Genomic DNA, 27615 nt, shown 5'->3' with positions numbered 1-27615 from the left:
GCATGAGAAGAGAGAGACAAACAGAAAGAAGAGGAAAGATCTCAGTGCTACAGATTAGAAGTTAATTCCATCACTGACTACCATACCACTTGAGCAAATCTCTGACCCTCAGAATTTCTTTCTTTCCTGGACTTACCTCCTTTAATTCTAGAATCTTTCCTCTACTAGTTCCTATGCTGCAGCGGGGCATGCCAAGGAGGGATGTATTCTCACTTAAAGGAGTATCCGATAAAAGTGACCCAAATTCTCTTCTACTTGTTTTTACTAGTCCTCTCAATTTCCTTTCGGAAAAACAAGTTCTCTACTCAGTTATGAAGGAAACAAAGCTCGTGCTGTAAATTGCGAAAAAGACTACAAGCAGGAATCGTGACCATAAATTCAGGTGCACAGAAAATATCACTTTATTTTAAGAATAAATTAATTTCTATTTCAGGTTGCCATCCTCACTGAGCTAACAGGGAGTGGTAGGAGTTCCTGCTACTCTGCTCACAAAGTGGTGCCACGGTGTTTGGGTGGTGGGCATGAGAAAGAGGTCTGATTCTTTATCACTGGTCCTCCAGGTCCCCCTGCTGAGAAATGTTCACATCCCTCTTTAGTTCTAGCTTATCTGCTACTTCTGTATCAAACTGGGGATATACGAAGTCTCTGTAAGACCACTAACAGAAATGACTGCCAAGAGATACCAAATGGCGTTCTCTCCCTGAGATCTTGCTGCCTTCCAGGCGACATCTCCAGAAAGCAGGGCAGAGGTGTTCTCTGCTTCAGAAGTCTTCTGTTCTTCTCATAGCTTCTCCCCAGGCTAGGGGCTCTGTCATCTCAGATAACTTCTCTTTATTCATTTTCACTGTCAAAGGAATCTTTTCTATACTGGAATCCTCCTTCTTTTCCCTTCTTCCCAAATCAGGGCTCAAGCATTTAGACACAGGCTAATAAGACTTTAGATTCTCTCTGCTTGACTTGGTGATGCAGTTTCAGGTGCGTGGTGATGACAAAAGGTAGATTCTAAAGGGATGGGTGAGGTGTTGGGGGGAAAAGTTAAAGGTGAAAGAGACTTGGGTAAGTTCTTAGGCTGGGAAAACGGAGGGGCCTGCAAAGATGGAGAAGCTGGAGCTGGGAGAGTGAGGAGATGGCTGAAGGGGCATAGTCCAGGAGGATGTGGAAGGGAATACAAGGCTGATCATGGTGATGTTGCAAGTGAGGAGTCAAAAACAGGGCTTGGAAGAAGGTGATCAATAGATACAAGCTTCAGTTTAAGATATGTGAGTACCAGGGTGCTTGTACAACATGGTGACTCTCGTTAACACTGCTCTGTGATATATAGGAAAGTTGTTAAGAGAATAGATTCTAAGAGTTCTCAGCACAAGCAGAATTTTTTTTCCTTTCTTTTTATTGTATCTGTATGAGATGATGAATATTAACTAAATATTGTGATAATTTCATGATATTTGTAAATCAAAGCATCATGCTGTATACCTTAAACTTATACAGTGATGTATGCCAGTTATTTCTCAATAAAACTAAAAAAGAAATTTAAAACACTGGAGTTGGCAGTGTATCCAGGCAATGTAATAAATAGAAAAGAATGTGACTTTGGAGGAGGCCGATCTGGGTTGTAATCCCAGTCCCACAATTTACTGATTACAAGATATTAAGAAAGTAATTAAACCTCTTTGGGCTTCATCTTTCTTCTCTAAAAAAAGCGGTAGTGGTGGCAGAAGCATTTGTGTAGTGTTTTATAATTTTTATAAAGCCTTTTCTCAAAGGTTGCTTGAGTTATTAAAAATATTACCCAGAAAATATAGAACTGAATGCTCTCAATTCATTTCAGTTAAAAGCAGTCATAATAGGCAAACACAGTTTCTGCAGGTGAATAACGGAGTAAGAAACAACTCCCGCTTTAGGGATGTTACATTGTGCTAGAGGTTTAGACCACACACCATTGATTGCTCCTTTTCTAGATTTTTTGGTTACATTATATAAAATGTATATGAATGTTTCTTTAATGTTTGTTATAATTAGTAAATTGTGGGACTGGGATTAGAACCCAGATCAGTGTCCTTCAAAGTCACATTCTTTCCCATCCTTTATACTCCTGTATACACTGCCAAGTCCTGTTGTAACCGAGCAGGACCCTTTGGGGCTTTCCCGGGACACACCACCCCAGACCCAATGTCCTCTGCCTACCTCTTCTTTGGTCTCCTAGATCTTCCCTGAGTTCCAAAGAGCAGAATCAAACAGTTATGGGCTAGGGATGTAAGGGAATGCAGAAACAAAGGAAAAGCAAGCCCAACATAGTCTTTTCCATGATTATTAGCTTAAACTAATGCCTCGATTTATGACCCCAAACTGTCCTGCAGCTTCCACCAGCTGGCCTTAAAACTGACGACACTGGGAGGGTCAGTTAGGAACTGAAGCTCCCGAACCATAATGAAAGCTCTAAGTAACTAATAAAATGCCTTAGCCATTGCTTTTGCCCCCTCCTAGAAAGAAGTTAAGGGATCCCAAAAGCATGATTTGCTAGTTTGCTTTGTAGAAACACATAGATGAGTCACCATAATCAAAGACACATCAAATCACAAGGTGTCTTGCAACTGAGGTCTTATCGGGAATTTGAAAATCACAAATATCTCCTCCTCTTTACCTTTTTTGCCTTTAAAAGCCTTGTGCCCCAGCCAGCAAGCAAGATGGATTGAGACAAGTCTAGGTCTCCCATCTTCCATGTTGGCTCCTCCTCAACCAATAAACCTTTCTTGGATCCAAACTCTGACATTTTGGTGGGGGGTGGGGGGGTTGCTCACAGTACATTGGGCACATGAACTTGGGTTTGACAACACAGTTTTTGAGTCTTCACTTAACAACACCACCATGATTAGCCTTGTATTCCTTTCCACCTCCTCCTGGACTGTGCACTCTCAGCTATCTCCTCACTCTCCCAGCTCCAGCTTCTCCATCTTTGCAGGCCCCTCCTTCTTCCCAGCCTATGAACTCACACGAGTTCCTTTTATGCTTAGCTTTTTTTCCTGCCCCCACCCCCATACACACACACACTGGAATCTACCTTCTGCCATCACCATGCACCTGAAACAGCTTCAGTAAGTCAAGGATTCTTAGCCATCCCACTCTAAATGTAGATTTAATTTATAAGAACTAATTACCAGGCTTGTATATATATTACCTCATTCACTGCTCAAAAAATCCATTGAGATACTATGATTTTCTACATTTTACAGAGGAGTATACTGAGGCTCAGAAAGGTTATATGACCCTGAATTGTTCAGAATCACAGAGCAGGTAAGTAGCAGAGCTAGATGGGAATCGAGCTTGGACTGATTGCCAAGTTCATGTTCCCGCCACTCTACTGCAAGGCCACCATTCAGCCCGCACTGATCCTGCTTTTCCAGGGGCTCTCACGGAGACTGAACTGCCAAGCTAAAGACCCTATCAACAGCAACAAAGTAGTCAAATATCTTTTGGGGGGGGGAGGTAAGACTTGAGGAAAAACATCTACCAGGGGCTACTCTTACACCACCTCTCCCCAGATGGTCGATTCTTATCAAAAAGGTGGTTGAGGCTTGGTAATGAAAGACACCCATATCCACAAACCAGAAACAAGGACTGGGGGTGCAGGGCTTCACCCAGCCCATCTCATCTAATGCTTCTCCCCTTTCTCCTCCACCCTGGGGAGCATTTTCCTTTCTAGAACTAATGCAATTAAGTGGAGAGAGGCTGGCTTAGCCAAGACCAGAGAGGATGTCCATAATTTATTTTCAGCTGTACCACTATCCTGGTGTGGGACCCCCAGCACTCACTATGTCCCTGTGTGTGGCGACAATCATGCAATATGATGGCCGACAGCTTGCTTCTCTGCAGCTAGCTGTCCTGCAAAGAAATTTTATTGAAAGGTGTTTGCACACTGTACTCACTGTTGCATTGTTGTCACATGCAGTGACCTTCATAAATGGCTTTGGGAAAGTCACAAGGGAATAACAGAGGTGGTTGGTGTTTTTTTCTCCTCCTTAATTAGAGTCTGCTCTGATTTGCTAGATAAGGTTGTGCAATCACTGGGAAATGTGCTCTCTGCTCTCACATGCTCCCCAAATACAAACAAGCAGGTCAACAACCCGAGTGTTGTAACATTTCAGCCCAAAATCTGCTTAGATACCCCAGCAGGGCCATTTGTCCTTTTGGAATTGGGCAAATAGTTCAAGGCAGCAGCAATCAAAACGAGGGCTTCACAGAGCTGTGGCAGAGAGAGGAGAGCCAGGAGAAGACAGAGGCTGAAGACAGTTAAAATCAGCATCTAAATCGGCTCTCAATTCTTGGTGAAACTCCCAGAGGGAGACTGTTAAATCATGAAATTAATCGCCATCCTTTTCCTTTGCTCCAGGCTGCTACCAAGTTTGACCCAGGAGCCCTTCTCAGAAGAAATTGACTGCAACGACCAGGATGTATTTAAGGCTGTGGACAGTGCTCTCAGGAAATACAACAGTGAAAACAAAAGTGGCAACCAGTTTGTATTGTATCGTGTAACTGAGGTCAGGAAGACGGTGAGTGAACTGTGATTAACTTTGAAGTCATTTGGGATTTGTGCTGTCACTCAGAGTCCAGGCCTCACACACACACACACACACACACACACACACACACACACACATACACACCAATCACCAAAGAACTGATAATCAAAGGGAAGCTTACATCTCTTAGAAAGGACCAGCACCCCTCTCTGGCCTTGCAGGTGGAGGCAGGGGTATAGCTAATCCTTGGGTCACCAAGATTGTCTTCCTGGGTGATCAGAGAAGCAGTGTCCTAGGGTGACATGAAACAAAGGTAGATGGAGTAGTCTGAAAAGGACTACACAGAGTAGGAGAATCCAGGGACTGAGGCTGCAGCAAGAGGATTTACTGGGTGACCGAATCTAGACTGAAATATGAAGACCCCCAGACCTCAGGTGGGGAGGGAGCGCCCAAGGGGACAGATCTAACAGATACTCTGATTTCACTTACATGTGGAATCTAAAAATTCAAACTCACAGACATGGAAAGTAGAATGGTAATTGCCAGAGACTGGGAGGCAGGGAAAATAGGGAGCTGCTGGTTAAAGTGTATAAACTGTCAGTTATGAGATGAATAGGTCCTGAAGCTGTAAACTACAGCGTAGTGATTTATAGTTAATAATACTGTATTGTATACTCAGAATTTGTTAAAAGACTAGATCTTAAGTATTCTCACCACAAAAATAAAGGTGGTGAGAATTAGCTTGTTTGTGTTAATTAGCTTATTTACGGTAATCATTACACAATGTATATGTGTGTCAATTCATCACTTTGTACACCTTAAATATATACAGTTTTCACTTGTCAATTATTCCTCAATTAAGCTACAGAAAAGGGAGGTAGGTCTAAGAGGACTCAGAAGTGAGATTAAGTTGGCTCTACTGCATAAGACGAAATAACTACCATGAAGTCCGTATGGCTGAATGCATCAAGGTGACAGCCATTTCCACTTGGGATTTAGTATTTTTTATCACTGACTGATGCACTCAAGATGGAAACAAATCCTGATAGGGAGTGTGACTTCAAGAAATACAAGTCTTTCCATAGTTGTTTAAATGAATTTCATTGTAAAATTTTATGTTTCTGTGATAGTTAAGCAATTGTTTACTTAGGTGGAAAAAGATTCCAGCCATTTGACATTATGAGGAAAAAGGAAAAAGCCCAGGGGACATGTTGGTTTTTCCTTTTTTCTTCTGAAAGTAAAGTCCAGCCTTTCTGTTTCACAAGCTTGTGTGGTCGTGTGAGTCCTGGTGTTCTCAAGCAATGGCTTACTGGTGTTGTCCTTATTGGCTGACATCCACAGCAAATGGGGTTTTTTATTCTAATGTGTCCACAGAATCACTCCTTACCTTTCCTTTGCTGTGTGCTGTATGCCATGACCACTTAGGTTTTATTGAACTCTGAGACCTGGAAGGAATATTAGAGACTATCATGTGTGAACCATCACCTCCTAGACGCAAATCCTGTAGTGAGAACACAGCCCCTCCAGCCAGGAGGCCTGTGACCCAGGCTGACTCCGCCTCTACACGGTGGGGGCGCTGCCTGAGCCAGGCCTCACCGCCTGGGGCCCCCTTTCTCTCACCTACAAAGTGAGAAGCTGGACATCATCACTTCCCAGGTCCTTGGCTGCTCCGACATGCCAGGATGCTGCATCTGAAAGATTATCTAACTCAGCCCCTTTGCACCTTTAAAGTTTTACTTATTATTCCATGACATGCTAGAATAAATAACAAAACAAAGCAAATTAAAATACTAATATGACCCAAAATTAATCCCATCATCCAAAGATAACTATTACTTTTTTAATGAAAAAAGGTTTCTGGTTTATTTTCTAATTGAAAAAATAACATATGTTTGTTTTTTAAAAAGTAGACAATTCAGGAATGTTTGTTTAAAGTAGAAAGTGAAAGACAATTTTACTCCTACTGCTGAGAGACACACATTTTAACAACTTAGCTGCATAATTTTCCAGACTTTTAAAAATCGTGTGTTTACCTATAAATTGGTTTCTACAAAGATGGGCTAGTACTATGATACTACTTTGTAACTTAAAATATATATATACTTGTAAATAGTAAACTATGGACATTCTTCCAAGTAAATATTTATAGACTTTCAATATTTTTAATAAATGCTTTTGCCTTCATTGAATCAAATCAGGATCAAATATTTGTAACTGCCCCAGGTCCTACTCGAATAATTTGCTCTTGGGTCAGATGATCCCTTTTGGTTGCTGTTTTTCAGGATAATCCTGACACATTTTATTCCTTCAAGTACCAAATCAAGGAGGGCGACTGTCCTGTTCAAAGTGACAAAACGTGGCAGGAATGTGACTACAAAGACTCTGCACAAGCTGTGAGTGTGTGGGAGGTTCCCAGGCTTCTTCTTCTCCGCAGAGCATGCCAGGCTTTCCCGCCAGTGGTGGGGGTGACTGATACGTGGAGCTGTTTGTGAGGGACGCATGTGAACCCTCAACTGTGTGGAACAGTCAGACACCTGATGTCTGCATCCTCACACACACAGAAGGGGCATGGAGAGGCCAGCAGTTAAACATGGAGAAAGCCCTCCCATAAGAAAAGGACTCCAATGACCAACTGGGACATGTGGGCCAGACGCCAGAGAGACAGTAGTTCGATACCTGGGCTGAGATCTGGGCTGAGCTGGTGAGGGAGAGTGTGGATGCTTCAACTGCGTGGGCCTGAGTGCCAACCCTGCTCTACCTCCAACTAGCTGACCACTCAGAACCTGTGTGCTCGCTCATAAAGAGAGAGAAAGTTGACTTCATCAGGTAGTTGGAGGAAGAAATGAGATCCGTTATGCAAAGGGCCTTGCTTTAATAACACTGGCTGTCCTAACCAAATGTCTAACCTGTGTGGCACAGCACAGCTGATTATTTGGACTTAATTAAGGGACGCTGTGATGGTATCTGCCAGGAAGCAAGCCACCCTCTTCACAGTCCAGGGAGTCAGAACACTGGCACCTTGGATGCAGTTTTGTTACCAAAGGCAGATTTGTGTGCCGGATGCACCATGAGGCCAAACAAACTGAAACATGAGTTTGGGGCAGAGAAAAGTTTATCGCAGGACGGAGCAAGAAAAATGGGATGGCTCAAGCCCAAGAAAACCCCGAACTCCCTGAAGGGTTTCAACAAAACAATTTAAAGGCCAGGTGAGGGAGGTGGGTTGCAGGGTACTGATCCGCTCATGCACAGTTCTCTGGTTGATGCTGAGGGAATAGGGTGATCAACAATATCAGCCCCCAGGCGCCAGAAGCTCTGGAGGCCAAGTGCTCTGGATCATCAAGTAGTTAATTTCTTCCCTTTGGTGGCTTTTAGCATGTGAAAAACTCAGGAAATATACTTGAGATAAGATTACCTGGGTTCTTCAGAGAGGAGCTACAGCGGAGGATATGGGGGAGGGGTCTGACCCTGGAAGGCCCCACAAGTCCTGCTCTGGTCACAGTTTGAACATTGACGTCGAAAGGTAAATTAAGAGGAGAGTTTAACAGGCTGGTGTACATCCTGGAGAAAAATATCCCCAGGGCTCAAAACAAAGACTCATATTTTAAAACCTCACCATTTATCCTACCACTCCTCCAAAATCTCATGAATATCAGCGGTTTGTATAAAATTATGGTAGGCTGCAAAACATTCATTCTCACGTCTTGAAACTGTTAGAAAAAAAAATCTTGACAAATTTTAAAGAAGCAAAGCCAGAGTTAGCAATAGTACTGGGTGGATTTCGTCTGAAAAATTAAGATAAATAGTCTCTCTCTTTTTTTTCCTTCTTAGGCCACAGGAGAATGCACAGTGACAGTGGCAAAGAGAAAGAATATGAAGTTCTCCGTGGCTACCCAGACCTGCCAGATTACTCCAGGTAGCTGATGTGTCTGGTGGCACTGCTCTGGGTGGAAAATGACACTTTACTGTGTGTGGCGCCAAAGACGCAGCCCTCCGGGAGGGTAGCAGTTGTGATGCCATTTACAGCCTTGTGGGGGCGCTGGAGGGGTGGAACAGCAGAGTCCTGAGGCTGGGGCCAGGCTCATGTTAGTCATCGCTTTGGCGCTGTCCTGATTCTCTTCCTCAAGAGCAGCACTGTAATAGGTGTATGCAAAAGGCACAGAACTGGCTTCAATTTCAGGCACCACCCTAGTTGGGGGGAAAGCACAAACCTTGAGGTCAGATCTGGTCTGGAATCTTTCAAAGCTGTTCCCCTCCTTGACTTTCCTTTTTCCTTACCTGTAAAAGGAGATCACAGTAATTTCCATTTTGCAGGCTTTTTTGTAGAATGAACTAGATGATTCACCTGAAGATGTAAGCATAGTAGAGCATTAATGATAATCAGGATAAAAGTAATGATAGCTAACATTTCTTGAGCAGTTATTGCCAGCCAAAGTTCTAATCGCTTCACCTGTGTTAACTTTAATCCTCACAACAACCCTATGTGGCAAGTATTAATATCTCCAGTTCATTAAAAAAGAAAAAAGAAAAAAACAGGCAGAAAAAAAAATGGGCAGAAGACCTAAGCAGACATTTCTCCAATGAAGACATACAGATGGCCAATAGCCACATGAAAAGATGCTCAGTATTGCTAATTATCAGAGAAATATAAATTAAAACTACAATGAGATATCACCTCACACCAGTCAGAATGGCCATCATTAAAAAATCCACAAACAATTAATGCTAGAGAGGGTGTGGAGAAAAGGGGGCCTTCCTACACTATTGGTGGGAATGTAGTTTTGGTGCAGCCACTGTGGAAAACAGTATGAAGATTACTTTAAAAACTAAAAATAGACTTACCATATGATCCAGCAATCCCACTCCTGGGCATATATCTGGAGGGAACTCTAGTTCGAAAAGATATATGCACCCCAATGTTCTTAGCAGCACTATTTATAATAGCCAAGATATGAAAACAACCTAAATGTCCACCAACAGATAAGTAAAGAACATGTGGTGTGTATATATATATATACAATAGAATACTGCTCAAACATAAAAATGAATGAAGTAATGCCATTTGCAGCAATGTAGATGGACCTAGAGATTATCGCACTAAGTGAAGTAAGCCAGACAGAGAAAGACAAATATCATATGATATCACTTATACACGGAATCTAAAAAATATGGCACAAGTGAGCTTATTTACAAAACAGAAAAGGACTCACAACATAGAAAACAAACCTGTGGTTTCTGGCAGGGAAAAGGGGGGAGGGATAAATTAGGAGTTTGGGCTTTGCAGATACTAAATACTATGTATAAAATAGATAAACAAGGTCCTACTGTATATTAACGGGAACTATATTCAATATCTTGTAGTAACCTATAATGAAAAAGAATATATATATATGTGTGTGTGTGTGTGTGTGTGTGTGTGTGTGTGTGTGTGTGTGTATAACTGAATCACTATGCTGTATGCCAGAAACTAATGCAACATTGTAAATCAACTATACTTCAATTAAAAAAGAAGTCCCCAGTTCACAGATGAGGAAACTGAGGCCCACAGCAGTTAAGTATCTTGCCTGTGACCCCATAGCTAGTAATTAGCAGAGTTGATAAAGTTGGCTCTCCACAAACAAAATTCCTTTGGAACTGAAGTATGGAGCAACTTATCAACAGATATAATCCCTATTAGCTCATTCACTCTTGTGGCAGGGGCACCAGGCACAGAAGAATGGGCACAGCTAGGTGATGTCAGTCACAAAGCCATCCTGGAGTTGGCCTTCTGCAGGATAGGGTTTTAGTGTGTGAGCTCCAGAACGGCATCTTTAGCCACACTATTGAACCTCCCCACAGCGTTAACTGTTCTATTCCGGCCTTAATCGTCTAGATGGAACCCACAAAAACTACATCCCTTAAGTTCCTGCTCTTGCAAGAAGTTGCATTCAAAGAAAAACAGTCCAAAACAGAAAAGAGATTACAAGTAATTAAAATCTTTTGGAGGGAGGCCAGGGAATAGGAGTAGCTTTTTATTATTCAGTTTAAGAACTCCATCTAGTAAGCAAATTTTAACATTATCCAGAGCACAGTGCTTATGGACTATGAGAGAAAAGACTCTGTGCCATGACTTCAGAAATTACCACTGGGTCCACAATCCCTTATCTGAAACCTTTCTGGCCAGATGTGTTTTGGAATTCAAAATATAAAATCTTTATTTTAATTTTAAAAACATCTTCCTAGACATGTTGGGGCAGGGTGGGAAGTCATTCTGTCACCCCTCACACAACTGAGTTTGCCTCTTTCCCTGCTCCTCTCACCCTCAAAAGGCTGCTGCATCTCTCCTCTTACTCCAGTGGGCGCTGCCCTTGAGGTCGGGCAACCCAGCCTTGGGTCTTTTCTCATCTCCCCTTTCACCTCCTGTGTTCATCTTTTTTTGTTGTTGTTGTTGTTCTTCCTCACCTTTCCTACGGGAGCCCCTCTAGTTCTTTAATTTTGCGCATTACCCCGATTCAACCTCAAAGCTACAAGGAAAGGAGAGGGGAAAGCTATGAATATCCACCAAGTAAATCTTTTCCTGACACACATACTTAGGGAGAGAAAGCCGAGAAGCCATTGCCAGGGGGGTTGTGTGGAACTGCTGACAGGAGGGCAGTCATGCAGAGCTCGACTGGCTTCCTGATCCTGTTGGGATCTTACATCCTGCGGTAGTGAGCGCCCCGGGGCCAAGGGGCTTAGGACTCCTTCAGTACTTCCCATTTTGCGCCACAGGTGTTGCAGGTCAGGGCTGCCTGTTATGAACATTACTTCACAATCTGATACAGACTCACTCTTTTAAAAATATATTTTACATTTTTTTAATTGAAGTATAGTCAGTTTACAATGTGTCAATTTCCAGCGTAGAGCATAATGTTTCAGTCATACATATACACACATATGTTCCTTTTCATTTTCTTTTTCACTATAGGTTACTACAAGATATTGAAGATAGTCCCCTGTGCTATGCAGTATAACCTTGTTGTATATCTGTTTTATACATAGTAGTATCGGCAAATTTCAAACTCCCAATTAATCCCTCCCCACTTCCTTTCCCCCATGGTAACCATAAGTTACCAAGGAAAGGAAAGGAAAGAAACAATCCCTTTTGAAATCACATCCAAAAAAATAAAATACTTAGGAATAAACCTGACCAAGGAGATGAAAGACTTCTATGCTAAGAACTACAAAACACTGATTAAGGAAATAAAAGATGATTTAAAGAAATGGAAAGCTATCTCATGGTCTTGGATTAGAAGAATGAGTGTTAAAACGGCCATACTACCTAAAGCAATCTACAGATTTAATGCGATCCCTATCAAATTACCCAGGAAATTTTTCACAGAACTAGAACAAATAATCCTAAAATTTATGTGGAATCACAAAAGATCCAGAATTGCCGGAGCAATATATTGTTTTATTAAAACCCCTTCAGTGGCTTCCCATTCTTCATTCACTTCAGAGGGTCTAGGAATCCCCCAAATTAAGTGGAGAAAGTTGTGAGTACTGCACTTTCCTGGGGGGAGGGGGTGCCATAGCTTACATCAGAGTCTCCAGGGAGCCCGTGACCTTGAAAGACGGTAATCCCTGCCTAGGCTTCCCAGCAGAAGACTCTCCTGTGACTGCTCAGACCTCAGATCACCCTTCCCTCCCCATGAAGCTCTGGTAAGATGTGTGTACACCATGTCCCACACCACTGTCCCTGACTCACCCTGCTTCCTCAGGAGCCATCCATCCTTCTTCTCAGGCTTCACACCTGGGATTGTGAGGCTGACCTTGACCATTCTTCACCCTTCCTAGCTCAGCCTCTTCTCCCCAGGAAAGTCTTCCTGGGGCTCACTCTGGGCTTCTGCCTTTCCAAGCTCTTGCCGAATTACATTGAAATGATCCATCATCAGATCTGTCTCTCCCACTCGACTTTGCTCGACTCCTTCACGGCGGTGGCCACGACTCAGGAATAAATGTATCCACTCAGCCTAGCTCAGCTCAAGGCATGCAAAATACATGTTTGCTGGACTGGAATTGATACCAAACATATTATACCCTGAGCCAGGCTTCAAGGAACTTTAATTAACACTGAAAAAGAAATAATATAACTGTAATGTTTTAATTTTTTTGAGGATAAATTCATGTATCACTTCTGTCATGGAAGATGACTTTGAAATAAATTTAAAATAATTACGCACAATGGTACGTATGGAAGATGTCCCTAGGTGAATCATAGGTTTCTCCCTCCAACTCAGAAGCAGTCTTGTGTTCTTTTTCTGGTGCATACTAGGATTTACTGGAGAGTTTGGGTATCAGGGCCATGCAAATTATCTTACTTACTCAGGGCAATGTATCTGAATGCAAGTTTCGCTCATTAATGCTGTCCTTTTGCCTGCTCTTTGTCAAGCCGAGGGCCCTGTGGTGACCACCCAATATGACTGTCTTGGCTGCGAACACCCCATATCAACCACGAACCCTGAGTTGGAACCCATTCTGAAACACGCCATTCAACATTTTAACAACAATACTGATCATTCGCACCTCTTTGATCTTGGAGAAGTAAAAAGCGCCTTGAGACAGGTTTGTTCTTTAATTTTTCATTTCTCATTGTAATGTTAAAATTGGTTAGATCTTTTTGGCTTAGGGTTTCATTACCTAAAATAAACCATTGGCTGGAAAAAAAGTATGATTCCATGGCAAGTGAGAGGGAATTCTTCCATGTTCTCAAACGACTAGCTCTGGAGGCAGACTTTCTCTTTAGGCAAAGTGATTCGAATACTGTGATCTGTTAAGGTGGAAAGGGAGACTAACCAGACCCCCTCCTTTGAGATTTGTTTTTAGTGAACGAGTGGTCAGAATTCCATGTTCTTCCTAGAGATGGTGGAATGGAAAAGTTATTCTGGCCTTAGGGTTTTAAGAAGACTATCATCTCCTAGCTATCATGAGGCAAACATTGCCCCAAATATTAAATTGTACCTACAAAGGATGGCACGGCTTGCTAGGTATCCTCTAAATTATAGTTTCTGTATCATCAGAAGAAAAAGTAAATACTTATAAATCTGGTCTTCTTATTGCCTCAGTTCATGAAGCCTTTACCGACAGTTGACTGGACCCTTTGGATTTCAACATCTAATTATGAGTGGCCCCCTTAGGTCTGTTGCATTCCCTGCTTTTAACTGGACTTCCAACTTGCCTTCATGAAAGATTATGTTCTACTCAGTTCTGTCCATACCCAGCTATCAGGGTGGGACCCTCCCCAGATAAAGCAGGAGAAATCTTACTGCCTGGCAGTCTGGGAACCTAGTGGTAAAGGCCACTCTAGCTTCAAAGTTTTCTTTATCCACCTAGAAAAGCATTATTAATATTTCACAAAATTCAACAGATCATTTTTTTCCTGCTACCTGGCAGAGGAAATACTGCTAGGTCTTACTTAAGGAGATAGAGTAACTCTATCTTATAAATTGCTTTTTGTTTTCAGATGTGTAGCAATGTGTGTGTGAATGTATGTTTGTGTATGTGCTGTGTTGAAGGGTGTGGGAGTCATAATGTGCTCAATATTTATTCAGTAATGACTTTTGCCTAGTAATAATCATAGTCCACATATCTGAGCACTTATGAAATGCCAGGCAGTATTCTAAGCTCCTCCTAACACTGTACATAATGTTTAAACTGCCCTTTTGGGATTCAATCCCAAATCGTTTCAGGTGGTGGCTGGATGGAACTATGAAATTACTTACTCAATTGTGCAAACTAATTGTTCCAAGGAGAATTTTCTATTCTTAACTCCAGACTGCAAGTCCCTTTCCAATGCTGTAAGTAGGCAAAAATCTAATTATAAAGTTCTTAGCTTTTCATGCCCAGTATTCCCAAGTGTGGGAACTCTCAGCTGTGGTGGAAGACTCGGTCACTAAAATTGGGGATGACAGTCACCAGTTCATATTCACATTTACTTGGCCATCTGAAGTTCACATCACCGGTCAAGGTGCTTACCCACCTAGTGGGAGAATCAGCACATCTGGCAATAAGCATTTACAGATCTAACCAGGGACTAGGAATAGCCTGAGACAAAATGATGCCACAGTCAAGTTTGTCTTTTCATGTCTTCACATTTTCCTACCTCCTTTTCCTCCCTACGTGCTCAACATCCTTATGGGGTTCCCGAGCTCTTCCTGGGACTGTCCCTCACTTCCAACTTGTCTCTGCTGGTTTTCTCGCCTTCCCTTCCCTGCCTTTAATAAACACATCTGGATTCTCTCTCTTACTTATATGAACCAAAATTACTTTAAAAGAGAGCGTCTCCGGGTGGCAGGAGTTAGCGCATGTTGAGATGGCTAAGGCATATTGATCCTCCCAGGCATACGTGTGTTTTAGCAGAAGGCTGTGCTTCAGCAAGAAGTGGCTGCCAGCCCTTTAATCTAGTCATTCTACTTCTTGAATTCTATTATATGGGAAGAAAATGAGAAATTCAGACACCAAGATGTTAATTTTGGCATTTTATTAATAGAAATTAATCCTTATCATGTTAGTCATGTCTTCTATGATCTTATTTATTTTTTTATCTATTTTGCCTGTTGTATAATAATTGTATACTAGACTTTCCCACCACAATTATTTATGTCCATTTCTATTCATATATTTTCTGCTTTATGCATTTTGATTCCATGCTTCTAGATAAAAATAAAATTATCTTTCTTCTACCTTTATGAGTTTTTTGTTACCTTGAATTTTACTTTGTCCAATATCAATAATATTCTAGCTCCATTTTTGTTCATATTTGTTTCATATAGCTTTGCTCATCCGTTATGTGTAATCTTTCTTTATCTTTTTTATTATACACTGTTATTCTTGAAGATGTAATACTTTGATTTTGTCCTTAACTTAATCTGAAAGTCTTTGCCTTGCTAAAAGAAAATGTTACCCATTCACTTATATGATTTTTATTTCTGCACTACATATTCTTGGCATCTCATTTCATGTCTGTGTGCTTGTGTGTGTGTATTTGTTGTTGTTGATGCTACTCCCTTGTTGTTTCTTATTCTCTCTTTTGCAATTAGATTATGCATTGTATTGGTTTGTTCTATGTGATGATTTGCAGAGCCAACATCTTATTTTTAATTTTACTAGTCGTTTACTTTAAAGGTTCTTTAAAAATGTTCCTAATATATACTCTTATATGCTTTTTAAAAACCAGGATATTGGTGAATGTACAGATAAAGCACATGTGGATCCTCAGCTAAGAATTGCTTCCTTGTCACAGAAATGTAACCTTTATCCAGGTATGGGATAACTCACGTTAGTTCTCTGATAGTGCATGTGGGTCCCAGACAACTGGCTAGGTCTTTCCATAGAAACAGTGCTTTGGTTCTCATGATGTGCCATGAAGTCTATATGACCCCAGACCTTACGAAGAACACCGTCCCCCATCTCTGCCCCCCTGTGCTACAGCAGGTGCAGCTGAGACTGCTCTGCAAGTGCCCAGAACAGAATATGGTGAGAGAAGGGAGAATTTCTATTTTCTGGGCAAAGTTGGCCTTCAGTATGTCAGCTTGTATTCAAGGTGTGTCTGCATCAGGTATTATAAATTAGGGAAGCAGTATCTCATTTTTAACTACTGACAATAAAATCCTTTCAATTAAAGATTATTTTTCTTGCATGTTCTAATGGGGCAGGGGGTGGGGGAGGAATGCAAGCTTAAGGTCCAGTCAGTATTTGTTATACCAAGCGTTGGCTTTTCTCATACATGGAATACTTGGAAGATAGTTGTCTACATTGCATGATATGAAGCATCACTGAAGCTGCCTGCTCAACAGAATCTCAGGATTTACTATTTCCCCACTAGAAAATCATTCCTTTATGTTAAGCCTTGCTTTTTACAGCTTCCATCAAAAATATAAAAACTTAGGAAAAGTGTGGCTTATTGATTGAGGCACTAACACTTTCTAATTTAAAGTTTCCCTAGACACATTTTAGGGAAACTTCCAATCAGAGGAAAGTTTGGGGAGGAAAAGAGGAGAGACAGTAAAAGCCTGACATACAACCTTCACCTGTTTACTGCTGGGCCTTGGGCTGCCACATGGCCCTCTATAAATGGATGCTGGGAAAGGTACTAGGCTAGACGACTCCTTCAGTGCACAAGCTGATGTAAACCTGCCTCTTTCAGGGGAGGATTTTGTACAACCACCTGGCAAGATTTGCCCTGGCTGCCCCACAGTTATACCTGTCGACAGCCCAGAGCTGGAGGAGGCTCTGAATCACTCTATTGCAAAGCTTAATGCAGAGAATAATGGAAATTTCTATTTCAAGATTGACTTCGTGGAAAAAGCAACAGCACAGGTCTGTAAATCATACTACAAAAATAGTGATATTATAGTCTATGGCAAATTGCTTACTAGTTTGGCCACTGATCTTGGCTCTGAATTGGGAAACTGTGTACCTGGTAAACGGGATCCGGTAGATTTGAATTTCAAGTCCCAACATCAGTGCACTTCTGGTGTGTGATCTCAGGCAAGTCTTTTAAAGCATTTTTTCCATTTTCTATCTGTAAAGGATTACAGGGAGGATCACATAAGACAATGTATGTCAATCACTTTTCAAACTCCAAAGTGCTATATAAATATGAGCAACTATTATCTAATTAATAAAATTCAGGGCTAGGAAAAGCAAGACTTATCCTCTGCCTTTCTAGACTCATCACTCATTGTAGCGTCACTTAGTGTGTTAGTCTCAGCCACATCAGCCAGTTATCACCCAGACCCTCTTCACACACTCATCTTCATGTCATTTGTTCCCTGCCTGGGATGCCATTCCCTCCGACAAATGTACCCTCTGAGGGTTCATCTCTCTTTCCATACCTGTCAACAGAGGATAAGGAGTATCTGGTCTGGAGGTCAGGAGACCCAGCTCTGCTACAGCCTCAGCCACTTGTATCCTGGGTGACCCTGGGCAGTCATTCAGATTCACTTAGCCTTTGTGGCCCCATCTGTAAAGCAAGTGGCTGGGTTAGAACAGCCCAAATCCCTTCCAACTCCAACCACATATGACAGACGTATTCACGGACACATTCTTATTACAGGACCTCAAAACCGGCTTCCCCAAATACAAGCTAATGAAAAGTAATCAAAAGAGAACCAAACTATTACAGCAAACCAACATGATCTTTGTAATCTATGAAAAAAATCTCATTTGAAAAAGTTCATAGTTTGGGCTCAGTAATTGAATTTCTAGAAATTAAAATAGAAGGAGTCTTTAAACAGAATTATATTCATTGCCGCTTTAACTATAGAAGCAAAAAAAAAAAAAAATGATCAGCTGTCCAAATGATCAATAATATAAAAATGATCACATAATGTCTAGCATATCCATACAATGGAATACTAAGGCAGCAATTTTAAAGTATCTTTGTGAGGAGTTCTTTTTAATTCTTTTGTTTTTGTTTTTTAATGGAGGCACTGGGGATTTGCATCAGTCTAAGACTTTTGATGCAAACTGACGAATCACCAAATTATTTGCAATTATTCCAATTTACATTCACACTGCCTAGGTATAAGACACTGGGTAATGGGCTTGGTCTGAACTATATTCCTACCAGCTGTGATACTTCCCACATCTGGCCAGCACAAGGGGCTATCACTGTTTTTCATCTTTGCCAGTGTGCAAGGTTAAAAATCATGTTGCATTGTTTTTTTGATGCATGCATATCCTTGATTATTAATGAAAGTAAACTCTTTTTCAGGATTAATGACCATTTTAACTTCTCTGCAAGATCTGTTTATGTCCTTTGTCCTTTTATTTTTAGTGTCAGGCTTGATATGTGTAAGAATATTGACCCTACCTCATATTTTTCCCAGTTTGCATTCTTACTTTGGTTACTGTGGTTTTTGACAATCAGTTTTCCTTTTTTTCTAGTCAAATTTAGACATTTTCCCCTTCCTTTAGGTTTATTTCCTGTGCTTTTCACCTAAGAAAGATTATCATCCTGAAAGTCAATTAATATTATTTCTATATTCCTGTTTTATTTCTTTAATTTAAATGTTTTAACACATTTGGAAATTGTATTGCTACACAGTCTTCTCCACTTTAAAAACAAAACTTGGGCAGGATGGATTTAAACAGGGAAGACTTCTGATGAGAATGACACGTGATAAGAATGGCAATAGGGGTGTGATTCTGAGGCCCCCAAACAGAAGATGGTATTAGGTCTGCTTTATTCCTCCCCTCTGGACCCCAAAGAGAATTGCGTCAACAGCTATGGTTTGCAATATATTGTCAGCTTTCTTAGGCAACATCACATTGATCAACGGGAGCATCAAAAACAACTGAATTAAGGTATTCTCTGAAAGTAGCAAGAAAATTCATTATCACCAAAGTATAGACCCTAAAACCCTTTCAGAACCTTCTTGCCCAACTTATACACAGCTGGAGTTTAAAAAGTTTATTATCAAATTTATCTTAAAAATTTTATTGTGTTTACCCTGCAAAACAATACCAGAGAAGGTAGAGGAGGAGTTTAGTTCTTCTTATGACTGTTTTCTCTCCCTCGTCCTCCTCCCACCACACTTTCTTCATGTTTAAAAAATAAATAAATTAAATATATATATATACATGAAAAAAGGGGGAGGGCATAGCTCAAGTGGTAGAGCACAGGCTTAGCATGCACAAAGTCCTGGGTTCAATTCCCAATATCTCCTCTAAAATAAATAAATAAACAAACAAATAAATAAATAAATAACCTAATTACCCCCCCCAAAAAAGTAAAATTAAAAAAAACAAAAAGAAAAAAATCATGAAGAGATAAGGAAGACTGTTGCAGTTTGCTTTTACAAAAATGGGATTATACTATCACCCTGGAACTTCATGTTTTCAATAATGGTCAACCCTCTAGGTCAACAGATATGTGTAATACATTCTTTTTGATAGCTACATAGTATTACACACACACACACACACACAGTGTTAGTCTGCTCTGGTGATCATAACGAAATATAGACTGGATGACTTAACAACAGGAGTTTATTCTCACAGTTCTGCAGGCTGGGAAGTCCAAAAACCCTGGTGTTGCCCTGGTGAGGGCTCTCTTCTTGGCTTGCAGATGGCTGCCTTCTCACTGAGTCTTTACATTTCAGAGAAAGAGAGACCTCTAGTCTCTGTTTCTCTTCTGTAAGTTTACTAATCCCATCAGGGGGCCCCATCCTCATAACCTCATCTAAACCTAATTGCCTCTCAAAGGCCCTACCTCCTAGTACCAGCACCTTGGAGGTTAGGGCTTCAACATATGCATTTGGGGAGGATATATTCAGTTCATAACACACACACACACACACACACACACACACACACACACTTAAATCCTAGAATGAAATACTAACTAACTTGGCCTGGAAATTGGGCCATATTTGTACATGTAATTTAAAAGCATTTTTATGAAGTATACTGTTCAAGTGTGTAAGAAATATGACTTTTAAAAAACTATGCTTGGGATTTTGTTGAAGTCAGTGTTTTTGAAAAAAACACAATGACTTACTTTTTAAGTAGATAAAGTGTGCCTCTTCTGGACAAAAAAAAAAATTGGGGCACAAAATTTTAATGGAAGATAGCATTGCATGATGATTAAAACTGTTGCTAGAAATTAAAATAGTTTCTTAATATAAAAAGCTAGCAGAAGCAAGCTAGAAAATCCAAATAATTTTCCTCATCACATAATTTGATCCACAATTTCTACAGTGGCACTAACTCAGTATTTCTCTGTTCAAGCTTTGGCAGGACAAAGTGTGTTTCAAGAAATTGTCTAGGGGGGTATAGTTCAGTGGTAGAGTGCGTGTTTAGCATGCACGAGGTCCTGGTTTCAATCCCCAGTACCTCCATTAAATAAATAAATAAGTAAATAAATAAATAAATAAACAAACCTAATTTCCTCTCCTGGTGCCCCCAAAAAACAAACAAGCAAAAGATAAAATAAATTGTCTAAGTTTTTCTTCAAGCTCTTCGTAATTCTATTATGACTTGAGCCCTTGAGTTACTAGTGAATTTTGCAGCTGCTAAACAATAAAACTCAGAAAAAGATAAAAATGAAAATTATAGCATGCTTTTCTTTTCCCATTTAGAAAAGAAAATGAGACCAACCAATAGCCAAATATTTTAGACATGCATACAGACTGAAAGTTTTCTTGTCAAACATTTGTGCTTTTGGGGTATAACCCTCATTTGGTCAGCATATAATTAAAATTTCAATATTGTCCCCTAGAAGCCCTTAGGGTAAAATATATGATTTGTTATACAATTTTAAATAAGCTCTGACTTTGTGCTAATTAATTTTCCAGGTGGTGGCTGGAATGAAATATTCTATTGTGTTCAGAGCCAAAGAAACCACATGTTCCAAGGAAAGTAATGAAGAGTTGACCGAAAGTTGTGAGATCAATAAACATGGCGTGAGTAGTAATGCAACTGTAACTGCCTGGAAAGATATCTGATGTTTTGTACTTGTCTGTGGATCTCATGAATAACCCAGTTCTCTCTTTTGGCTTCTGTTTTCATGGATAGCAAACTCTAAACTGTAAATCTGACGTTCATGTGGTACCTTGGGAGAAAAAAATTTACCCTACTGTCAACTGTGAATCACTTGCAAAGGTATGATTCTAATTACCTTCTAATTGCTCATTCTAAAAAAGCCATATTTTGGGGTAGAAAAGGACCTATTACTTAAATGAGTTGGGGGACTGTCTTTTTAAAATAAGAAGGCTAACATTTCTGTGCTGATCTCTCTTTTTTACGGTAGAAAGGAGAGCAGAAATCCTCTTTATCACTTCTCGCACATTGTCAGTGTCCCATGAGTCAGTAGGCTCTCTCTTAGTGAAATGCAGTTCCTGCCAAAGAGTAACACTAGCTGTGCACCTCAACGTGTGCCCCAGGTGCTCTGCTTATATCCAAGGCGCTTGGGAGAAATGCAGGTCTCAGATCCCACTCCTTATCTCCTGATCAAAAGGTGCATTTTAACCCAATCCCCAGGGGATTCATACCTACATTCAAGTTTAAGAAGCATTAGTTTGCATTGTTTTTCCCTTTAATTCTTAAAAGAACTCTGGGAGGTAAATAATGCTTTTCCCATTGTCACGGTGGCGACACTAAAAATTACAAAGATGCTAAGGTCCCAGGGTGAATAATGACTGTATCAAGTGCTTCTGCCATCCCAGGCACTGTACTGAGGACTTCACATATATTCTCCTCCTGATAACTCTGAGGCGGGTGCTGTTATTCCCATTTAACAGATGAGGAAAGTGAAGCTAGTGGTGCTCAGATTCAGATCTAAGTCAAGTCAGAGCCCACTCTGTTCACCATGATGTTGATAACTAGTAGGGTCTGGCTTGTCTGACTTCAAACACCATGCTCTTTTCATCACCAAACACTGCCTCCAACCACCATGTTCCCGCAGGTAGTGAAAATGTATGCAGAAAATCATCCATAGATCCCTTTCTTTGATGCAGGTTGCCTCTGCTCCCTTTGTTCTGATTTAGGCTTTTGCCATGTGTAGGTATGTATATAGCCTAACACAAACATTATACAAAGGCTGTGTTTCAAGCTTGGGAACATATTCTAATGTGTCCTAGCTCAACAGAGTGATTGTGGATATATGTATGCTCCCTATATATTCTGTTCATAAAGCCAGTTAGTTTTTGGACAAAAGCAGTAATTGTGCTAATAGAAATAGTATCCATTAATAAATAATGTGCTATGGTTTTATGTAATCATAGGCTTAGAAGATACTCTAGAGGTTATGTAGTTCAACCATCCAATTTTTCCCAGATAAAGAAAAAATTCTCCAGTTTATCATATTATGAAGAACAATAATCAATATCCCCAAATTATAAAATCAATCAAAAGAGGAAAAATATTCATTCTCATCCTTTCTGAACTATTAATGTAGTATTTAAAATCTGGCAAAGACATGCCCCACTGTAAACTGAGATAGCATTGCCAGGTCCCCTTCCTTTCTTCATTGACAGCGTGACTTTCACAGTAATGTGTTCATCTAATATTTCCTGTTTAGACCTCAGTGATGAAAAGGCCTCCAGGTTTTTCGCCTTTTCGATCAGTAGGAGTGAATAAAACCGAAGAAGGAAAAACTGTAAGTCCACCCCACACTTCCATGGCACCTGTACAAGATGAAGAGTGGGATTCAGGGAAAGAACAAAGACCCACTCATGGGCATGGCGGGGGCCATGAAAAGCGAATAAAACACGGCCTTGGCCATGGCCATAAACATGAGCATGACCAAGGCCCTGAGCACCTAAAGGGTCATGGCCTTGGCCATGGACACCAAAAGGGACATGGCCCAGCCCATGGACATCCAAAGGGACATGACCCAGCCCATGGACATCCAAAGGGACATGGCCCAGCCCATGGACATAAACACGGGCATGGTCATGGTCATGGAAAACATAAAAATAAAGGAAAGAACAATGGAAAACACAATGGTTGGAGACCAGAGCATTTGGCAAGTTTTTATGAAGATAGTGCTACCTCTTCTCCACAGACACAAGAGAAGACTGAAGGGCCACCCCTCCCTTCCTTAGCCCAGCCAGGTGCAGCCATCACCCTTCCTGACTTTCAGGACTCAGATCTCATTGCAGCTGTGATGCCTAATACACTACCGCCTCCCACAGCGACTGAGGATGATGATTGGATCCCTGAAATACAGATAGAGCCAAATGGCCTTTCATTTGGGCTCATTTCGGATTTTCCAGAAACAACCTCCCCCAAATGTCCTGGACGCCCCTGGAAACCAGTTAATGGAGTGAATCCCACTGTGGAGATGAAAGAATTTCATGATTTCAGTCTCTCTGATGCTGTTTATTAATTTACGCAGTCATGGGTATTTCTTTAACACTGCATCCTTCCCTTTTTTCATTGTCCAAATATCCTGATATAATGCAACAAAAACCATGAACGTTCAGGACAGCCTAGAGAGAAATGGTGAGACTCCCGATGGGGACACCATCAATCTCTAGGGATGACATAAAACTGTAGAATTCGAAATCCTTTCTGAGTCTTCCCCACAAGTTGTCTTAACTAGCACAGAAAACGGACAGACTAACGTGACCTACTGCACGGCCTACTGCAGTTTGCTTTTCTGATAATGAATGTGTACCTTAAAACGTACGTCATCCATTTTCATAGAAAGATTCTTGACATTCTGAATAAAGTGTGGCATCTGGTCCTGGAACACATGTGAAAATAAAGGAAGTCAAGAGAATGAATGCTGAACTTCTTAATGGGGGAAAAATAATAATTAAAACCTCCAGAGGTCACAGAGAGACAACAAATGAGAAAGACAGATTAGCCGAAAGGAGGGCAGGGGAAGAACATTCATTGGCTTTCTGTTTCCAAAATGGGCTAATTATGGCAAACAGTTACTCCCACTTGACAAAATTATTCTGATAGTTCCCTTTCTGGGTGAGAGGGTTTCTCAAAAGTCAGTAATTTCTGTTTACTCATTAACTACACTTTGCAGCAGGGCTTTCAAATAGGAGCTTTCTGTTTATTTGTTGCCAAGGCTCCACTGAGTAATCCTTAGTTTTTAGCAGCTCTGAGTTTAATGATAAGGATGGAGAGCAGAGGAAGTAATAGAAAGGCAGGTGGGCTGAAGGGAATCTTTTTTTGTAATTGATAAGGAAATATCATGAGATGTGATGCAAATTTTGCTCAGAAATTTTAAAAAATTCCTCTCTGGCCTCACTTTTTAATCACATTATTATTGGTTTTGTTTTTTGCTACAACATTGAAGAATACTGACTTTTGCAAAAGATCATCTTTCATTGCCTTCCAATGTGAGGGGAGCATCTACTGTATAACCCTTGCTGCGCTTTTGCCTGGGGAACAAGACAGGGCTTTAGACAGTGACACACACCTGTGGATGCATGTGTCACTGCTGCTTCAATTTATTGGATGCATTTGAGCCTCTGAGTTTTTCTTTCTTTTCAAATATTATCTGTACTTTCAAATAAAGAACCAGTGATGTCAGGAAGAAGTCTCATCTTGTCAACTGGTTGCTTCACTCTCCTCTGTTTGAGTGAGAACATCCGATTAACGGAGTTTTACTATACTTACAGAGGCACCTCAGGTCCTGCGAGTACAAGGGCCAACCATGGGAGGCAGGGGCAGAGCCAGCACCTGAGAGTGAGGTCAATTGACCAGGGGCAGAATCTCCACGCCTGGCACAATAGCCCCAGGAAGCTCTGTCAGCAGCCCCGCGTGGAAGGACAAGAAGATGGGAGAGAGGTTAAATAGAGAAGAACGCCATTTCATCACTCTGTCGCTGGGCGAAATAAAGTTCCGTCTTGATGTTCTCCCTCCTGGTTTACTCACAATGGTCTCTTTTGAGTCACACTCAACCTGCAGCAAAATCCAGCTGATCAGAGAGCCAGTGCTCAGGCTCTGAGGCTCCTGCCAGCCGAGGCAGTGTCCCTTACGTGGGGCTTCCGTACCACAGAGACCTCATCGCGGATGCTCAATCGAGGGTTAGTGGGTCATGTTTCTACCACCAATCTCTCTTTCTCCCTTCCCTCCTTTCTCCTTCTCCTGATCCCCAGCACAAAGCTGAGATTAATTTGTCTCGTTTTATTATCATTTTTTATCCATTGATCCAGACAATTACTGAAAAAGAAAAAAAAATCTTTTGTTAATATGTCTACCAACTTCTCATTAGCAGAAAATACCTAGTCTTAAAAAATTTTAAAGAAAATTTAAAATTATCTTTCTGATCCAGGTAAAGGAGCAAATAGAAAACCAGTAGAAGGGAAAAAAAGAGATTTAGATTGTTTTCTGTCATAAAACACAGGTATTAAATGCTCCTTTTGGTGTGTAAGTTCATTCTCACAACTACTCTGAGGCCCCCGTGGTCACCTTTCTTTTACAACGAGGAAACTGGCTCACAGAGCCCAACCCAGGGTCACAAACTTAATATGTGACCAAGCTGGCATTCACATTCAGACCTTTTGAACTCTGTTACCCCGTGTTATCACAAGTCTTTATCATCAGTGTTGTCATACACACACACACACAAAACACGTCAAGATGATTTCTGATTCTGGGATGATTATTATCTCTATCCAAAACCCTTATGAAATAGTTCACTGTGGCTGGGGCTGTTCTGAACACTGCTCAGGATAAACTATAATGAAGTCAAGTGGCATGCACTGACTGTTTACCATAGTCAGTCCTGAGAAAAAGAGGAATTTTATTTTAATTCTTTTTAATACTGAGTTTTTATTTAAAACATCCCACTCCGTTGCACTGTTTAAATTGAAGAGAAACTCAATGAAGAGAAATCTGCAGTCATTTTAAAGAATTACAAAGGAAGACAAAGATACCATCAATAAGCTGACAGAAATTGATGTAAGCATCCTTTTTTGTCAGCCTTAGTTTCAATGCCAGCTGGCTGATCACATTTTGGGCCCAGGTGCTCAGAGCACACGTGTGGTGACCAGGTGCTTTGACTCATCTCTAGTCCACTCATGGTCACGTATTCAGCCTATGGGAACCTCAAGGCAAATGAGGGGAAATCAATTTTAAGAGATATAAATGCTTTCCCTCGAACAGCTTACAATCACATTGGGAAGCCAAGACTAAAGCATTTGAAACCAACATTTGATCCAAGCCATGATCATATGTGGAGCAGTGAACCTGACTAACGTAACAGGAAGATGTTGAAGAGGCAGAAGGACCAACCTGGAAAGATAAAATAAAGCCTAAGTGGGAGTTTTTATTTTATTTTATTTTATTTTATTTTATTTTATTTTATTTTATTTTACTGAAGCATAGTCAATTTACAATATGTTAATTTCTGATGTATAGCACAGTGATTCAGTTTTTATATATATATGTGTGTGTGTGTACATATATATATTCCATGTCATATTCTTTTTTCATTATAGGCTATTATAAGGTATTGAACATAGTTCCCTGTGCTCTACAGTAGGACCTTGTTGTTTATCCCAAGTGGGAGTTTTGATCAAAGTGGGCAGTAGTAGAGCACCTTTTACATTTCTTGAGCTAAAATGTGCTAAAAGAGTTATATACCTATTATTCTGAAGATCCTGGAGCACTGATCAGAGTGACATGAGACTGGACTGAAGGCTGTGTGCCAGGTGTCTCCAGACCATCCATATTTTAACAGAAGAATGAGCTCTCAGAGCTGGTATAGAAAATCTACAGTTCTCACTTTACTCAACACCTGGAGGTATCTCCACCCCAGACCTTTGTCAGATATATTTTATCATGAGTCTCCTGTGACCCAGCCTCTACCTTTCACTCTCCTGAGATATCTGCACCCTCCTCCCACTCCCGAACCAAAGGCACACCCACGTTCATGACCTTGGCTCTGGAACCACACAGCCTCATCCATCTGTGCTTCTCTTCAGTGCAGGAATTTCCTCTTGTCCAACCTAACCCACTTCCCTCACCTTGTCTAGGCCTAGCACCTCAAGCAGGATGACCTAATTGGCTTTATACCCCATCTTCCACTTCCTGCTTCTAAGCCTGGTTCTGAAAAACAATACTTCTTGGTTTCATCCAGTCTGTCCTGTACTCAAGCTCCACCCTCTCTGCCAGTGCTCTGTGCTCTACCTCGGGCAAGGGGTCAGGCCGCTCCAGGGCTCCTATCAGAAGACTTGAGAGGATCCAGTGGATATGATAACAATCTAGCCTTCCACAAGTCCCCGTGTCTCCCTCTACAATGTGAGATGATCAGAAAGCAAAATACTATTTCAACACCTTGCAAAAATGCTTTTGTTGAATTATTTACCATCAGTCTTTATTGTACAAGAATCTCCAGTCTTCTGTGAAGCTTGCATTGGAGGTAATGCTCAGCATTCTCACATGATAGGGAGTAGAGCGAAGTCATTAAGAATCAGGGTTCTGCCAGAAAGAGAAAGAAAAATGCCATATGATACCACTTATATGTGAAATCTCAAAAAAAAAAAAAAAAAAGACAAATGAACTTATTTACAGAACAGAAACAGACTCACAGACATAGAAAACAAACTTATGGTTACCAAGAGAGGAAGTGGGTAGGAAGGGATAAACTGGAAGTTCCAGATTTGCAGAT

At 40.8% G+C, this 27615-nt stretch overlaps 1 protein-coding gene across 2 annotated transcripts; it reads left to right on the top strand.

Annotated features, from left to right (window-relative positions):
- The first annotated feature begins 4120 nt into the window (after positions 1-4120).
- Positions 4121-24858, top strand: KNG1 (kininogen 1). 2 transcript variants are annotated; one of them, XM_010959210.3, is made up of 11 exons: positions 4130-4547; positions 6800-6910; positions 8346-8430; positions 12925-13097; positions 14222-14329; positions 15709-15793; positions 16678-16850; positions 20834-20941; positions 21054-21140; positions 22558-22635; positions 24620-24858. In XM_010959210.3, exons 1-11 carry the CDS (start codon positions 4353-4355, stop codon positions 24698-24700), a joined length of 1284 nt encoding a protein of 427 aa, XP_010957512.2. In that variant the 5' UTR covers positions 4130-4352; the 3' UTR covers positions 24701-24858. The 2 variants fall into 2 exon arrangements, with proteins under 2 accessions (XP_045375719.2, XP_010957512.2); XM_045519763.2 differs by lacking the exon at positions 24620-24858 and having other exon boundaries at positions 4121-4547; positions 22558-23763.
- The last annotated feature ends 2757 nt before the right edge of the window (positions 24859-27615 follow it).

The sequence above is a fragment of the Camelus bactrianus genome, chromosome 1, assembly GCF_048773025.1.
Source record: "Camelus bactrianus isolate YW-2024 breed Bactrian camel chromosome 1, ASM4877302v1, whole genome shotgun sequence".
Taxonomy (NCBI): Eukaryota; Metazoa; Chordata; class Mammalia; order Artiodactyla; family Camelidae; genus Camelus; species Camelus bactrianus.
This window is presented reverse-complemented; position numbering and strand designations above follow the sequence as displayed.

What these genes read in the sequence shown, in the direction of transcription:
- KNG1 (XM_045519763.2), top strand. Translation starts at nt 4,353, where the DNA reads ATGAAATTAATCGCCATCCTTTTCCTTTGCTCCAGGCTGCTACCAAGT. An exon ending in TAACTGAGGTCAGGAAGACG is followed by an intron (nt 4,548 to 6,799) that starts GTGAGTGAACTG and finishes GCTGTTTTTCAG; the next exon opens with GATAATCCTGACACATTTTA. An exon ending in GACCTGCCAGATTACTCCAG is followed by an intron (nt 8,431 to 12,924) that starts GTAGCTGATGTG and finishes CTCTTTGTCAAG; the next exon opens with CCGAGGGCCCTGTGGTGACC.